Source organism: Anser brachyrhynchus (assembly GCF_964034855.1).
Source record: "Anser brachyrhynchus genome assembly, chromosome: 14".
Lineage (NCBI taxonomy): Eukaryota > Metazoa > Chordata > Aves > Anseriformes > Anatidae > Anser > Anser brachyrhynchus.
Window position 1 is genome coordinate 12,024,645 of NC_137709.1, and position 17,627 is coordinate 12,042,271.

Genomic DNA, 17,627 nt, shown 5'->3' on the forward strand with positions numbered 1-17,627 from the left:
AACCTTCCAAAAAGCTGCAGGGAAACAAGCCAAAGAGCTGAACAGAGACAAGAGTGAAGTACTCAGCACTTCATATACACTTGATCCACACTTTGAGATTGTTGTGGAGGTACACACATTACACCCTACAAGAAATCCTGTTACAATAAAAATCCAGTTATATTCAATGCTTCAGACCCAAACTTGTGCATTCAATTTTGTGGTTTCCCATGAAGCTCTACCATCATCTGAATCAAAGCCCAGTCTCCAACAACTGCAACACCCTTTTTCAGACTGAACTACAGCAAAGGTGCAGAGTAAGCTCATCCTTTTCTTCAACAGGATCTCTCCTGCACTGCTTGTTAGTTGAATAAAGGGTAAGCCTAAGCTTTGTACATGTGTAAAGAAGTAACCTACAGGCAGCAGTATCTTGATGAACATTTATCTTCCACAGAAACCTGAAAGTTTCATTGCAGCAGCAGAAAAGCAATAAAAGTCTTACAAGAATGAGTCTGCTAAATACTTGAGACTGTAATATGTTAGCATACTTTAGGTTAAACGGAAAAAAAATGAGTCTCACTCATATGCATCTGTCCAAGAGAACATCTTAATCTGGTAATACAGAAGACTTGTGAAGAACGTCTTTATGCTGCAGAACATAAGGAAAACAATGCTGTTAATCTGTATGACAATTTCCTAATACGCGCCTCAGGGTTCCTGCTTTCTCCTAAGGCTCTAACGCTAGCCTGTTTGCAACACACCAGCTTCACAAATTTGTCAACTGCTATGGGAAACTCCCCTCTGCACGGAGATTGCTACATCAGATCTTTAAAAGTCAGAAGCCGTACATGAAACTCCAGCTGTCACAAGGCAAGCCTTTTAGGTACAGAAGCTGAAGCCATCTGCGGCCGCGAACTTGCAACTGGTGTCAACAGCTTTCATGACTACCCAGGCCAAAATGTAGCTTTGACCCACAGTGGCACCTAATGTTCTACTCTAGCATGAGCAGTTTTTAATTACACACTGTACAGACAATACAACTGGATATGAGCTCATAGAAAGAACAGAAGGAAGCAGAGCAGAAACAGCCCTGCCAAGACTGAAGTACAAATGCAGTTGGTTCAAGCAGCAGGTTTTGTAACAAAGGGTATTGCAGCTGGTAACACCAACTAGCATGGAAAGAGTACATTCAGTGTAGAGTCAGAAACTCAAGATAATGCCTCATGACTTCAAAAGTGATGTTCACCCATTTTAAAAGGTTCACAGCAAGTCCATATCACCTGTAGCTGGACAGGGAGAAACACATAACAAGAGGACAGAGGGGTGGCAAAAAGCCAGTGAGGAGCAGAGCTTATCACGAAAGAACCAAGAATTTCACATGCATCTGTAAGCGATGGTTAAGATTCACTACAACTGTACTGCAATATACACGGAACGCTGGATGTTAACCTGCGTACCTCTGCACACTGAAAACATATGCTGATATAACCAGTCATCATCCTGAACCCAAGGAGAATGCAGAAAGAATGCTTTTACACTGACTCCTAGCATTGCTGACTTTCAATAGCTAAGCACAGGTACGTGTTTGGATGGAAGTAAACTAAACCACTGCAGAGTACTCTGGAAGTATACTAAAATTTGGTAATATAATGCCAACCATATTCCTAGAACAGAAGCTGGATGCGAGCTAAGAGGACAAAGCTACCTCACCAAGAGAAAGAAGACTGTCCCTACAGTTCAGGAAGCAGAAGCAGCTTTTCCTCTTCCAGCGTTTATGATGAGCCGCTGACACATGGGGACAGTTCGCATCAGCTGGACTAGCCATAAACACCGCTTTGAAAGCACAGCACAAGTCTGAACCCTGAGAAACATCATTCTGACAAGGCAACCCAAGGCAGACCTAGAACATGGGGATCACTATCAGAGAAGGCACGTGTCCGTTGCTGTCACTGCTTTTCAGCTACACACATCCAAAGGGTTAGCTCTAAACAGTACGAGGCTTTCAGAGGTCTATCAGAAAGGCATCATGAAGAAAACTGAGCATTACTGCTGAATACAGAAAGGTTTAAAGAAGCTTTCAAATCATAAACATTATGTTACCACCTCCTCCAGACAATCTGAACAGCTTTTGATAAACTTTGGAAACAACAAAATTGATTATGATGGCACAAATCAAACTTGGAAGTTTATGGGAAGAAAACCCTCAAACTGGCCCTACATCTTAGTAATCGCCCTTCAAGGCAACTATAAGTTTCTTTGAAATACCACTTTAACAGCAGGAAAGCTATGGAGTAACTCAAAGTTTGATAATATTGCTAAAAACCCTCAAAACAAAATGCAATATTCATTCAGGAATGAAAATACTGAAATCAGTGGAGATGTTACTGTTTAGCATTCTTTTTTTTTAACCTAGCCTTAGACTTCTATTTCAATTTAAGTTTCTAGCAGCTACTGTTTTTCTTTTAGAAAGAACACCTAAGCTTAGAGTTCCCAGAACATAGACTGGGGTTCCCTACTCAAATACTCCCTGAGCTTGGATGCTATGCTGAACAGCACCCAGGGCAGAGATACTGTGTTGCAATGGAATGCAACTTGAACACAGTTTTCACTGGGATGTCTACTAAATCGTTCCTATGTAGCCTTCTGTATATGGCAGAGCTGCTACAAGAAAGCATAAACACCTTTCCTCATCTCAGGCATTTCATACACTAAATAATCAGGCATTTAATTCATAATGCAAGTAAGTACCATAGGCCCTGGGGTAAATTCAGGTAAAGTTATAAAGGAAAAATTGAACTTATAAGTGTTCCTGTAATCAGACAGCTTACTAATCTTGTCTACCCAAGTTATGACCAAGAGCTTAATGCTGCTATAAAAAAGGTAGCTTACCATAAAGTACAAAAGCCCTAGTTAACATAGAGAAGAAGCCTGAGCAACTTGTGCAACCACTTCAGTTTAGATTAAAAAAAAGGCCTCTTACAAAAATGCTGTGCAGTAGGGGCCAACAATTAAGCTACCTCATTCACAGCTAACCAAAGCAGACTGGGGAATATCACTGGGAACTACAAGAGAAGTTTTTATACATATCCTTAACCCAAGTCACATGACATAGCTTGCCTTCCTCTAGGAAAATCCCACAAGCAAGGTAACAGGAGACCTTCTCACTACGAACAAAAACAGAGTAGGATTTCAAACAGTGACTGTCTACTGCTTTCACACAGCTCTTTGAGCTTCAAAAAGGACAGAAAAAAAGATGTCCAGATGACACACCATGAGAACAACCTAGCACAGGGAAGATTACCGGCTGATGCATGGGCCCAGAGAGTCCTAGACTATCCCCTCCAGTACGCTATCCCCTGTAGGGAGCCTGGCAGAGCCAACTGATTCGAGTGCAGTTTTTAAACACAACAGTACCGTGTGATTTAAGAACGGTCTACCCATATCTCATCTGAAACCTGAGCACCTACGTCCAAATCCAGTGACAGAACTGTCACTACAGCAGGACTCATACATTCTGATTCTGCTTATTCAGAAGTCCTGAAGCAGCACACCAGACTGAGCAAAGTCCTGCCTAAAAATGAGGAGCCAAACTTGTTTTTTCATTTCTTACACTTTGTTGCACTCTGTAACAGCACAAAACAATCACAGAGCAAGCAGCTTTTCCAATCTAACAATACCTCACGATCCAAGCTTTAATTCACCAATTAGTTTTCCTTCCATTCACACTTTACCTTGTCATCTCCAAGGACTGTGTGTTACCCTTTCAAGAAACGCACCAGTTACTTTAACTCCCGGGTAAGATACCATTAACTCCGGATTTGATGTACCACCATCTAGTACTAGGAGCAGATTGCTTTACCTCTACAGGGCCATGTGACTACACTAGATATAATTTAGGTATCAAACACGTTCAGATAGCTGTATGAGGCTGCTTGCTGGTTTGGCCAGGCAGCAACTGAAGTTCTCCAACTTTTGCAGACAGCATGCAGGATGAGAGCGCCAGAACAGTTACTCTGGAAGGTAAACAGCTTAATGTCTTAAGTACACAGAGCTGCCCAACCAAACAGAAGCGACAGACCTCCAGCGATTCACAAGGAAGGCATTATAAAACAGCAACAAATGTAAGATTAGTACATGGAGTTGCCTTCAGTACTTAAACAACAGAGACCAGTTCTTCTCGCTAAGACTGGACAACCTGCTTTAGAAGAAAAAAGAAAAAAGGTAGAGACTGCAAGTGTTTGCTAAATAGCAGCATACTTACTGTCATCACCAACCGGCCCTGCTGAACACTGTGCTGGAGGATCACGTGCCAGATCATTCAACTCCTAAAAAACAGGAACAGTTTGTTTCATTTAATTTCAAAACCAATCATGTTATTGCTAAAAAAAGCTGCTGGTAGCACTTTGGCTGTCATTCTTGCTCTTCACAGGAGTCCTGCTCATGAACATAATGCTCACATCACTGAGTTTTCTGAGGCAACAGGAGTGGTAACCTCGCTAAACTTAGAGCTAGTGGTCCAGACAGCCAATTTTATTTAAAGTAAAATATTCGGCATATGCACCCATTACCTCTCCTAGGTCTCCACGCACTCCTAAGTCACAGCAATGCTTATTAAGTCACATGGCTTATCACGTTGGCTTTGCTTTAAGAATAAAGCATAAGAAACCCTAATCATCATCAAGGTATAATGTTTTCCACTATGTCTAGGTCAGAGACGAGGTGGCTCCAACCCAGCAACTCTCAGTATCAGCCCTATTTTAGGGCTTATACTGTAACAGCTCCCAAGCTGTTCCAGCTCTAATGATCTAGTTTACATTTTCAAGCCTAAAGTAGCTTTTGCAGCATACAAAACTTGAACAACCTGGTTGTTTCACCTCCAAGTCCACCCACCAGCGGATATGGGTGGTTAAACAATAGAACACAAGGCCTCTGGTAACTAGCTTTAGTCTATGAATGGAAATCCACATTTTTTAAGTCCCCTTGTCAGGATTTCTTCACAGTAAGATTTGACTATCGTGAGTCTCAATCTCCGGCTGTGTGGAACAAGTAAAATGCTTCTGTTCTGAACTACACCAAACTTCAGCTTAAAGCTGAATTTCAGCTGAGATCAGAGAGTCCATGCTGCCACCAGTAACTCACATGAGCAAGTTGCTCAGGAAGTCGACATCTAGCAGCAAGTACAAATACAGTAAAACCCTGAAATCCAACTTGCCTGCTGATCCCACCTCAGCCACTAACCTGCTCCCTGGGACTGTGAAAGGGCAGCAGGACGGTCCTAAGCCTGTCAGCTAGCACAGGAACAAACCTCGGTGTAGAAAGCTAAATATAGGCACCAGACAACTATTATGAGAACTAAACCCAGCATTCAGGAAACACTCCCGTGCTATCCCTGGCCTGCTGTGCATTCACCTTTTCACCTCACAGCCTGCAGACCAGCAGTCTGTATCACTTTTCCGTTGTGCACTCAGGTAGCTACTTACCTGAATCTCTTGACAGACAAAACACCGAAGGACACTGATCAACACAAACCGATTGCAGAAAAACCTTGGGGCTTAACGGCCTTCTGAGAACTTACGCTGGCTCTAAGTATCAAACAGATGATGTCCTGGAGTTCCAGCTCCTGTTGCCCCTGAACTTGGAGTCCACCACTAATCAGATCTTCTGCTACAAGAGGAGAATGTTGCCTTACACCAAACAGGAGAATCTCTGGGATCTTCCCCTCAGTGTGCAAGCCCCCAGAAGTTTCACAGTAGAGATGCAAAGCTTCACATATTCCAGCTGCTGTAAAGAACCTAAGTTTGGTTTTCTGTCTGTGACTCCCAGGTTTCAAAGAGCCCAGCTGAAAGCCTCCTGACTTGACACCACAGACAACTGAACATTTTCTAGCGCTCAAGCAAAGCTTCTTAGTGCTGACTTAGTGCTGCAAAGGTTGCTCTCTCATCTCATGGTTCCACATGGGCTTGTGCAGGAAAAGATACTGAGCATGCATCACCTGCTCCAGTGGCTGCTCCACTCCTGAAGGTGCAGAGCATCTCCAAGTACCTGCTGCTGAAGGGCTTTCCTCTTACAAGCTGCCAGTCACACAAGTCAGTTTGGAGCAACCAGTTTTAGTCCGGTGAGGATTCCCTCCTTACTTCCTGCAAGCATCAGCCAGCAAAGCACTCATTCCCCATCATCACACTTCACACCACCCACTGTGCACCTGTTTTTAAGCCCAGAGCACTGAAGATGCTGAGTACCACTGCAAGCAGTAGAACCCCATTCCATCCTATCCTACAGGACTGCGTGCAGGACAACAAAATTTCAGACAGAAGTGGTCTTAAAAGCGCAGTGCCCCGCAGGACAGTGAACTGCACTGTGCTCTGCTTCAACATCAGTAAGCAGCGTCGCTCTGGGCAGTCAGTTACATACAGCTTCCTTGACACCTCCCTGGACACATACAGGGCGCACACGTCCATCAGCCTCATCACCGCTGCAAGAATGAAGCGGCTCTCCACATGCACAAGTTCAGAAATACGAGCATAGGAACTTAGAAGACAGGAATACACCTACTGTACACTACCTGCATAGAGTACAGTCCACTCCCAAATGCTATCAACTCATCTCCCATGAAGACGACTTAGAGTGCTCTGCTACTCAGAACTCCAAACACGTCCATCAGAAAGAACTCCTAATCCTCTCCTCCATACCAGTTTTCATTCTCTTCACTCCCACTTTATGCATAATACAACACAACAATACATGTTCAGAAGAAATACCGCTGCAAGAGCGCACGTCTGTCGTGTAGGGTCAGCCTGCCGGTGATTAGGTTTCAGAGCCCAGCACACATCTTCCCCTCTGGGGCAGGGGAAATAGCTGCAGAAGCTGCAGCTTGAGCACCCATCTACTGGCTGGTGGAATTCACAACACGGCGGTGCTCTGATGCCCACCCTACGTCCCGCTGCTGGAGAGCAGCCCAGCAGCACCACCCCAACACACCGATGCAACAGCACACCTCACGTGCCACCACTGAAGGAAAATCTCGCAACAGATGCGGAACACAAAGTAAAGTCTAGTTAGCAGTAGCCTGCTTTCTCACCAAAACACTACATCGTCCACCTCAATCTGCAGTTCCAGGTAGAAGGAATACTTTGGTTTTTGAAGCTGTGTACAGTACCACACTGGAAACAGGAAGGTCACGGTGAATGCTCATACCGTTTGCATCAGCGATGCAGCTTTCACCAAAAGCGGCATTTCGTATTCTGCCCTACAAATTCAGACAAGCTCCACAGATTATATAGCTAGATGCCTCTCGACACCAAGGAGGCTAGAACGGTTTGGGTTGGAAGAGACCTTAGAGACCATCCAGCTCTAAACCCCTTGCCATGGGCAGGGACACCTCCCCCAGACCGGGTTGCTCAAAGCCCCATCCAGCCCGGCCTTGAACATCTCCAGGGATGGTATGTCCACAGCTTCTCTGGGCAACCTGTGCCAGGGCCTCACCATCCTCAGAATAAAGAATTTCCTCCTTATACCTAATCTAAACCTACCCTCTTTTAGTTGAAAGCCATCACCCCTCATCCTGTCACTACAGGCCCTAGTGAAGTTTCTCAGAGTCTCACATATTACATCTCATACACTGAGAGGCCACAGCAAGGTCTCCCCAGAGCCTTCTCTTCTCCAGGCTGAACACCCCAGCTCCCTCCGCAGAGGTGCTCCAGCCCTCTGATCAGACTCCTGGCCTCCTCTGGAGAGCTGCACGCCCAGCGGTGCTGGGGGCCCCACAGCTGGCTGCAGCGCTCCAGGTGGGAGCTGACGAGAGAGGAGCAGAGCAGGACGATCCCCTTCCTCTCCCTGCTGTTGATGCAGCCCAGGACACGGGCAGCTTTCCAGGTCCCAAGCACACGTTCCTGACTCACGCCCAGTTTTTCACCCAGCGGTATCCTCACGTCCGTCCCTGCAGGGCCGCTCTCCAGCCGGTACCACTCCCCCTGCAGCTGGGGCTGCCCCAGTCCAGGAGCAGCACCTCACACTTGGCCTTGCTGAGCCTCAGGACATCCCCATGGGCCTGCCCCTGCCCCCAGGGGTGGCTTCGTTTCCCTCCCAGGCACCAGCTGCACTGCTCAGCTGGGCACCACCTGCACGATTGCGGAGGGCACACTCACTCTCACCATTTACACCACCAATACCTTACAGGGCTTCCTGGCAGGGCACAGGTGATCACGTTTAACATGCCATTCTCCTCAGGCTGCCTGCATGCCAGCAGACTTCCACTGATCAGTTACCAGACGTGCAGAGCCAAGCTTAAGAACAGGAGCGATAGCTGCATACAGCTGCACTTACCCACACACAAGCGACAAACATGCACCGCCGCACCGTACCGCCAAGCTTCTGCATCCAGCCCAGGGGTTACTCTGCCTTTTGGAAGTTTTTTGTGCTGTTTCCAAGGTGCTGCTAACACCAGGCCTACTGAAGTCTTTGTTTCCAGATGTTACTGAAGGAGACCGAAGAACAGCTGGCTTAACTCAGGACAAGCGACCCTGGAGCCCGTGTAAAACTAACTCTTAATACACGTAGGATCCAGTTAGTCTGGTATCGTCTACAAGCCAAACATTACCGCATAGCAGACCCCAAGCTGCAAGGCCTGGTCTACTTCCCAGTGACCCAGGAAGGCTTTTTAAAGCCAGTGATCAAGTCTTACCTTCACAGCACTGATTTTAAACCCGTGTCTGAAGAAAGCTGTAGCTGCTTACCAGCCAACACACTGTCTTGTCCTTAAGCTCACGCAGAAGGTTTTGCTTTGGAAACTTAAAAGCAAAGAACGAGGCAGCCTTTAGATGAAGTTTCAGTTGAGGTTTTCAGCTCCCGGGAGGCTGCCTCACTATGAGCTGCCTTCAGCTGGAAAGGAAGCTCACAGAGCTTGTATCGCCCTTCAGGAGAGGGCCCTGGGAGCTAGGCCCATTGCTGAGGATCATGCCATTACCATGATCCATCCTAAAAGTATTAATTAGTTCCTTGGCAAGGGGGAGGAATTGGAGGCATGGTGCAATGCAAAGCCAGCTTCGAGGTGATTTTCCCAAATGCCAAGTTGTATGAAACTACATCTGCAAACCAGGTATCCTAACAAAGCCACAAAACTCACTGACACTCAGGCTGCAAAAGCAGGGCATTTTGAGCTCCCCAGAAGCATAACCCCACTTAGGGGTTCCAATAGTGGGTTTTAGAGGAGATGCAGCACGCTTAAGCCAGACTCCCGTGCTGTGCTACCAAAGTCACCGAGAGCATCAGCTGCCAACAAGGACTCGGGGCACACTGGGAAGCCAGCGCCACAAGTCCCCCTCAGATCCCCGGAGTCACTGCTGCTCCCTCCTCCTGGTAGCCCGTTTCCCAGCAGCTGGCCCGCAGCATTCAAAGTGCAGCTTGATCAACAACTCCACAAACAGCACAAGAAGTTTTTCAACGCACTATCAAGACAGAAGCATCTCAGTTTGGGTCTTAAAAGTTTAACCCTGCACTGGTTTCAAGTTATCATTCATTTTAAACTCCAGAGACATTTGTTACAGGCATTCCAATTTACTTCTCCAGACAGCAAGCCCCACGCTCCCTGGACCCTCGTCTGCTGTGTGCTTGATGAAAGAGGCCCTGGCCCGAAGACAAGACTAGTTTTAAGGATTTGAAGCTACTGCTGAGAGACTCTCCAGTAAGAACAACCAACATAACCAGCAACATCAAGTGAGAAGAAAACTACTGTCCTGTGGCAGTTAGTTCCAGAAGTTTTAATACGCCTTAATACAGGGTACAATTTCCCAGAAACGCTCCAGCACATTAGTAATGACTACAAGCAGTCAAAGATTAACCAAAGCCCTTATAGCTTGTGCTCCCTGGTCCTCCCCCTTTACTCCAGTTTGAGCTGTTTTCAAAAACTCTCATTTACTCAGAGCCCACATCATTACTTTGATTATAAGCCTTACTTTCACTTACAGCAGCAACCTGACAGTAAAATAAGCTTTTAATCTGACTTTAGCAAGATTCTTTGCCGGAAGCCCCTGAATCCTTCTGTGACAGGCAGTCTAGGACTGCCTTGTGAAATTGTGATTTATCTAACCAAAAAGTAACTTTGAACCACTTCACCATGAATTGTTAGCAGCTTTCAATAGAGCACTGCCAAGCAACACATCACCAGGGCCAGTGACAAATCGATAGCACTCCGCCTTACCTCAAGAGCAGGAGCAGCAAGAGCACAGCTCAGAGGGCCAGCTGCCAGCTACCTGCACAGCTCCGACGGACCCAAGTCTCACCACAGCCTGCTGGACGCTCCCCAGGCCAGCAGGCCCCACATTTGCCCAAGACAGAGGTCGCTGTGCAGGGTAAGGTATAAAAGCCTACACCCACGGCACCTCACACAACTCTAGGATGTGCTCGTCAAGCGGGGCCGCTGTACGAGGCGGTGCCCACATGCATGCACCAAGGTCACACCACGGATTCCATAGGTTTTCTCTTCGTCTACGAGACTTTTGTGATTCCAGAATCTCTGCCAGTCTAAGGCTACTTCCCCCTATTAACAGAAACATTTTAATCTTCAGAAGGATTCTAATCCTTTCCATTTGACAGAATCTGCTTTTCCAGTACTTGAGACAGCTCAGATCCATTGACCTTCTTGACTTCTTACAAGACTCAAACATTAGAAGACAAGCAGTTAAGTGAGTGGCATAAGAATAGTCAAATTTAATGAAATACATACAGTTAGCCAAGATATACGTTATGAACAAGCTCTGGTATAACCATCAGTCACCTTTCATCTTTGTTTTCTAAAGCCTGGACAGCAAGAAAACCAAAGCAACGTACAGCTCCCTCCTGCTGTGGAAACCAAATACCAAAAAAGCCCAGCCAGCAGGAGCTTAACCAGCGTGTGCCGGACAGATGGGCTGCACCGGCAGTTCCATGAACACAGCAAGAAGCTCTAAGAGAAGGACCAAGGCGTTCCCATGAGCTGCTTTTGCTATTTCTGTAGCACAGAAGTAAGGAACTCTGCTCAACACAGGTAGCGTGTGTACAGCTGGGTTAATACTAACATTGCTCAGTTATCCAACAAACCTAAGGCAACTCCTCCACTAGTACCATTCATTTTGACAGAAGTTACACTTCAACGTCTTAAGGGTTCAAACAGCTCTGGGCCGTGGGAAAGCCCGTTGTCTCACGCAGCCGAACAGGGGCATCGCTATGGAACACAGCTTTGCTCCACAAAGCAGCACGGTTTATACGGAGAGGCCCACAGAACAGGCAGTAAGCCACCGCTCCTCTGCAGTAAGAGAATACTTCACCTCAGCAGGGCTCAAGCACAGCTTCTGGTTCCCTCTTCTCCCTCACCGTGAGGTCTGTCAAGCAGTTCATATGAGGGAACCCATAAATGACAAAAAAATTAACCTTTTACTTGCTCTCCCGTTCCAAGCAATTCCAAACAGCACCCCACTCGGTTATAGATAATGTATTTCCTAAAGATAAGCACCGCCGACGGTGCTATGGCTGAACCCAAAGCGCTTTGGTTCAAGTCTTAAAATAGAAGCCATTCATTGCAGCCGTCCAGTATCACTCCTGTCCTACCTCTGGATGTCTTCATATTGTATTTCTTCTAAGAGATAACTATGATAAAACTCATCATTGTTATAGATCTAAAAATAGCGATGAAGTTGTTGTAGTCAATTGTTACCCTCAGGCTTCACAGCCACTCTGGCCAGTATGACTGCAAACATCCCGGTTTGTCCAAAGCTACACAGTTCTCACAAGACAGGAGTTCAAGTTTCAGATCTGCGAGCCAGCACGCACCTAAGCAAAAATTCAGAACGCTGCTGCCTGAGAGACCGCGGTGAACACCACAAGTTTGACAGGAGGCTGTCCAAGCGCGAGTTCTTCAGGAGCATCTGCTTCAAGAACAGCTACCGCTTCCTCGTGTAGAGACGCTACGCCAGCTCGAGTCCCCGGACAACCCCGAGAACAACCCCAGAGGCACAGCTGGCACCGACCACGGGGGTTCTTGCACCGCCTCCCGGGGGGAACAGGACTGCTTGCCAGCCTGCAGGCAGCTTTTGGTTCTGCCTCTCCTCCAACCCAGAGGAGCTCAAGGTGCAAGACACCGCTTCAGGTAACATCGTTCACACCGTGCCAGAGGTTTAGTCCTGGGATTTCCTGCTCGTTTTTGAAGCCTACATTATCCAAGGATACAAGAGCTTCGGAGAAAACCTCACAGCCCGTGGTGGACAGTAAACCCAGGTCACCAAGCACAAAAGCCAGCAGCAAGATTGAGAGCTGAACACTGATATACCAAGACTGATAATTCCCTCCCCCCAAATGCCTAAGCAGCAGCTTTCCCTTCCATTGCTTCTTTGTACTCAAGCCCACTGGGATTATTTCCACTTAATCCACGCTCTGCAGCCTTTTGTTCCTGCCACAAGGTACAACAGCAAAGGTCAGAAATTTGCTGTTGCACCGGTTATCCTGACAGGGGTGGTCAGCCTACATAAAGCACCTCCACTTTTCCCAGGGAGCAGAACAAAAGCGAGATGATACAAACACCGTCCACAGGGTTTAAGATAGCTGAAGTGTAAACAACCAGTGGTTACCACTTCAGTAACTGAGGGAGACAGCCCCAGTAACTCAAATTAAAGGATTGCTTTTCCAGCTGTACCTGAACTCCCATATAACTTTCAAAGCACCTGGACTGATGGAGTGAGTGGCTTTACATCCCTCCACACACTTTGCTGGAGATTCTTGCCTACAGCCCTACCACCTCCACTCTGCTCCACAGCCGCCATCCTCACTCTTCTGGAGCGCCCAGTACTTTGTTGAGCTCCATACACACCACTGCTTTAGCAATCCCTCCCCACCACACTACTTCCCAAGGCTCTGCAGCATCCTGTAACCTAACGCAGCCCCCATTATGCCTCAGGATTCTCTACCTTTGAAAAGCAGCACGAACAATCAGCCCATGAGTAACCAGTGAGTAACAGTCAAGCCATGAGTTAACAAAGGCCCAACACGTGCAGTTTCTCTTCTGCTGGAAACAGAACTCTGAGAAAGCTGAACCAGAGCAAACACGAAACTCCGAGAAAGTAGCTTTGCCTACTTCACAAATTACCCTACAGAAGATGTAGCGCCCCCACAAGAGCCCTGCATTGTGGGTGTCCCCTCCAACCCCAGCTGTCACGTTTATTGTTCTCGCATTCACCACTGTCCCCTAGGCACACACTGACGGCAGGCAAATAACCCACTCCCAAGGAGCGGCACTCTTCCAAAGTACCCGCAAGTCCACAGACGTGCTGTGGAAATAATACAGCGTGAAAACTGATCTGAGTTAAGTATCAACAAAGTCAGAGACCAAATATTGCGTACAATTGATCCTAAACGAGAGAACAGCTTGCTTATGTAACACATTACTGCGTGCTGATCTGGAAGTTTCAGTAACTAAAATTGTACTCTAAGGCCTTCTCCTTCAAGGTCTACCCATTCCACAAGCATACGCAATCCTTCAAACTCTTCAGTCTTCTTCTTCATCATCTTAGGTTTAAATTGACCACTACGACCCATGAAGCTTCACAAGAACTTCAAGACAACCTACAATCAGAACAAAGACATTAAGATGTAGTCCAAACCTGATACTATGTATCAGAACAAGCAAGCCAAACTTAAATAGTAAGTAGCGGTTTCACATCTGGTTTTAAGCAAGAATTCGAGCCACACAGCAATTCAGAGCAGAAGCCCTATGGGAGGACTGGCTTCCACATCTGAACCCTGAACGTGGGTCCCAACCTCACAGCTACGCTTCTTTGGGGGAAAGGATGCAGAGGCCCAACTCAGCAGGGCAGTAATGGCGCGGTCTGTCTTCTTGAAGAGAGCCTTTCCCCCCCACCTGATAACACAACGCCGCTCAGCACACGACACCACGACGATCTGGTTTCGCAGCTCCTGCGGGGACACGGGAGCAGCGCTTCGCTTCTCCGGGCGCCGGGGACGGGCGGCACGGCGCGCCGCCTGCTCCGGGAGGGGAGCGCTTCTCCCAGGCGCTTCCTGACAGCGGCCCCGGTGACTCACATCGGAAAGCGGCCCCGGCCCCACCGGCACAACGCCTCGCCGGGCTCTGCCCGGCCCCAAGCGGCGCTGGGCACGGGGGAACCCGGAGCCTCCCCCCCCCCTCCGCCATGCCCTGCCCCGGCGCTCAGCGGGGCCCCTCCGGCCGCCCCCCGCAGGGCTCTGCCGGTGCCCGGCCGCGGTCGCGGCCCCGCGGGGAGGCCCGGGCCGGCCCCACGCCCCCTAGCGGCCCCGCCAGGCCCGGCCCGGGCTCCCCGGGGCCACGTTGCCGCGGTGGGGCCGGGCCGCGGCCGGCCGGAGGGGGCCCGGGGGGGGGGGGGGGAGCGGCGGCTCCTCACAGGCCCGGCCCCGGGGGCTGCGGGGGGGGGAGGCGCAGGCCCCGCTCGGCCTCACCCGGCCCCGCACCGAGCGGCCGCGGCCCCCGCCCCCGCCCCGCTCCCCCCCGGGCCCCGGTGCGGGCGCGGCGGTGCGGCCGGGTTACGTAAGGGCGGGCGGCGGGGCCGCGCGGCGCCGGTGCGGGGTGCGGGCGCGGGCCTTACCTTGTGGATTCTCTTCAGCGCCATTGTGTGCGCGAGGCGGCGAGGAGGGGCGCGCGGGCGGGGAGGGGGCGGCCCGCGGGGACTATTTTCCGAGGGGGAGGGGGGGAGGAGGAGGAGGAGGAGCAGCGCGGAGGCGGCAGCGCGGGGCCGGGCCGGGAAGGGGGGGGGGGGGGGAGGGGGGGGGGACGGAGGCGGAGGGGGGGGGGGGAGGCGGCCCCCGGGGGCGGCGGCGGAGGCGGGCAGGGGCCGCGGGCCTGGCGCGCGCTGCCCGGCGGCGGCCGCAGGCGGGAGCTCGGTGCCGCAGCGCTACCGCATCCCTCCGCCCGCTCTTTATGCGCTGGCGCTTGCTCGCCTCTCCCCCCCCCCCCCCCTCCCTTCCGCGTATCACTCCGCCGCGCTCTCCCAGCCCCCTGCCCCCGCCGCCGGGCTGCAGGCGCGGGAGGGGCGGCGGTGGCCGCGGGGGGGGGGGGGGGACGGGTGGGAGGCGGGAGGGGGGGGGGGGGGAGAGCTCGGAGCGGGGCCGGGAGGGGAGGGGCAGGGAGGGCGGCAGGGCGCGGGGACTATTTGCCGCGCGCCTCGCGCGCAGAACTCTCCAGAAGGGGGAGGGGGAGAGCGCGGAAGGATACGGCGGCGGCGGGGCGCGTGACGCTGAGGTCTCGCGAGAAGTCGAGCGGGGGAGGCGCGGCCCCGGCCGGGCACCGGGAGGGGCGGGAGGGGGGGGGGGCGGGGCCGCGGGGCCGCCCGTCAGCGCGGCCGGGGCAGGGCGCTGCGGGGGGTGCAGCCGGGCCCCGGCCCCCGCTCGGGCGGGCTGTGAGCCCGGCGGTGCCCCCTGGTCCTTAGGGGTTTTCGGGTCCACGTCAGTTACGGGTCTTCCGCTGAGATCCGCGCTGGCAGCCCGTCCCCACCGGGCGCCCTGGCTGCCTGCCTGCCTCCTCCACCGGCAGCCCCGGTACCGGATCCAGCAAAAAAAAAAAAAAACAAACGCCAAGAGCATTTTTAGTTGGGGCTGCAGCTTGTAAGACTTTCCGCGAAGCCTCCGGTTTCCGTCCCTTTTAAGGCGCTCGTAGGAAATTCTGCTTTCCTACGCGTTTCTTTCCTGTAGAGCTGGCATTTTCAGCGACTCGTACCGAGTTTTTAAGCCGTTACCTGTCCTCTCCTTACCTCCTAGTACCGCAGCAGAGCTGCTTTCCCCTGTTCTCCCGACTCCCCCATCTCCCGTGCATCTGCTGGCAGAGAGGGGCGAAAGGCTCCGATGGGAGGTACGAGGGGAAAGCGAAATGCTGGCCCTCGCGCTGCGAGAGGCAGAGCTGTGCTTGGAGCCCAGCTCCAAAACCCCCCGGGGCCCAGACGCTGCCTTTTGCCAAGCACACCTCATACTCCTTGTCTGCAGGGTTCGCTGCCATGCTGCTTTTGGGGGGCCCGCGCGGTTTCTGGCGCAGGGCTGGCCGCGGTGAAGTCCTGCCCGCGCCCCAAGGCTCCGTCCTCCTCCTGCAGGTGCTGCCTTCGGGGCACCGTGGGTGCCGCTGCCTCTCGGCGACGCCTGCGCCTGCTGGCTTTGCTGCCAGCCTTTCTAGAACAATTTTGAGATTTCTCTTCTAGCAGCTTTAGCGCGGGGTGTGTTTTGAATTAATTTCTCTTTCCTCATCCACATTTGGTTTCTCCCCACAGAAATCTGTTGGTTTGGGTGGTTGTTTTGTTTTGTTTTTCAACTATTTTTGTTCATTTCGTGGCTTCTTGCCCTTTTCCCTCCTTTCTGTTGCCTTTTGGATTGCCAGACACCCCTTGGTTGCGGAAAAGCGGGCGGCAGCTCTGCCCCAGCTCGCTGCTCTTGTCACCCCCAGCCCCAGGCTGGGAACCTGCTGCCCTGCCTTGCTGCACCAGCCTCCACCAGCACGGGGAGCTGGAGCTGCTCAGATGCTAATCCCAAGTACTCCTTGCCCTGAAGGCTCCCCCAACTTCTGGGTCAGAGACAAAACTGCTTTTCTCCCGAAGTTTTCTGCTCTCCTCTTTTGCTGCCCAGCCACCGTGATAGTGGGGTCCGATGCTGCCCAGGCAATCGGATTGCTGCTCACTAGAAATGGCATTGCAAATTCCTGCTCGTGGGAGGTGCTGCCTTGTGCCCTGAGAGCAGTACGGGCACGATAGCTTTGCTCCTGGCGTTAACGTGCCCACCTCCTGGCAAGGCCGCTCCGAGTGCTGGCAGCTTCAGGGCAGCGTGCGCCTGCAGGTGCAGGACACGGCTGCACAGCCCGCGGAGCCCCCGGCACCGCAGCCACCCAGCTGCCAGGGCAGGACCAGCTCTTACACCACGCCTGGGTAAAGATGTGCTTCAGGCTTAAGGCAGCAGCTTCAGGATCCCCTCTGCTGCTGAAAACAGCTGTTGGCTCTTGTAGCACTAAAACACCTCTGGGAGCTCAGAGCTGAACGCCTGGAATTGCAGTCCTGGCGTGACCGCCGTGGGAGGAAAGGCAGCCCTCTGCTCCTAAATCATTTTTCTCATGCTTCTGGGACGGTTTTCAAAATGCCTTCATGTTACATCCTCTAAGGCCTGTGCCTTCACTGTTCAGAGCTCTGGGTTAAAGTTGTCTCTTTCCAGTATTCTCATAAAAAGTTTTGGATTTTGTCCCCAAATTGGAAAATTAACTTGGGCTCGCAATACAACAGAAAGATCACTGTTTTTTCCTTGCCAAGCTTTGAAAAGTCTTCTCTGAGTACTACAGCATTGTAAAACACAATCCCGAAAATCAACAGTTTTGAAAATAATAATAATAAAAAACTGTAAAATACTTTTGTTGTTGTCATTTTAGTACCAGCAATAACTATGATTTCTTACCAGAGGGATCTGAATTTCTCTAAGAGATAAGAAATGAAAGTAGAAGAGTCATTTTCAGAGTTGTTATTCACCAGGTCAGTCCACTTAGATGTGCTGAAAAGCAAATCTCAGTTTCAGCTTCTGAGAGTTGGCCTAAACCTTTAAACAGACAGACGTTAGCTTGCTGTGTTTTATCCAGAAAGATATTTTCCTCAAGATTTACAGTTAGATATTTG

General features: G+C 50.8%; 1 protein-coding gene across 11 annotated transcripts in view; it reads right to left on the bottom strand.

The window, feature by feature from the left end:
- UBE2D2 (ubiquitin conjugating enzyme E2 D2) overlaps nt 1–17,284 on the bottom strand; it is a 32,850-nt gene extending 15,566 nt beyond the window's left edge. For 3 of the 11 annotated variants that reach the window (XR_013939497.1, XR_013939498.1, XR_013939499.1), the window contains exons 1-3: nt 14,580–15,943; nt 4,241–4,304; nt 560–628 (exon numbers count right to left, since the gene is read on the bottom strand). Coding sequence is in view for 2 of the 11 variants with exons in the window: in XM_080555825.1 (XP_080411951.1) it covers nt 4,241–4,304; nt 15,950–15,982 (97 nt within the window). In the remaining 9 variants the exon portion in view is untranslated. The other 8 variants (XR_013939500.1, XR_013939502.1, XR_013939503.1 and 5 more) reach the window with 8 other exon arrangements.
- Nucleotides 17,285–17,627: the final 343 nt, after the last annotated feature.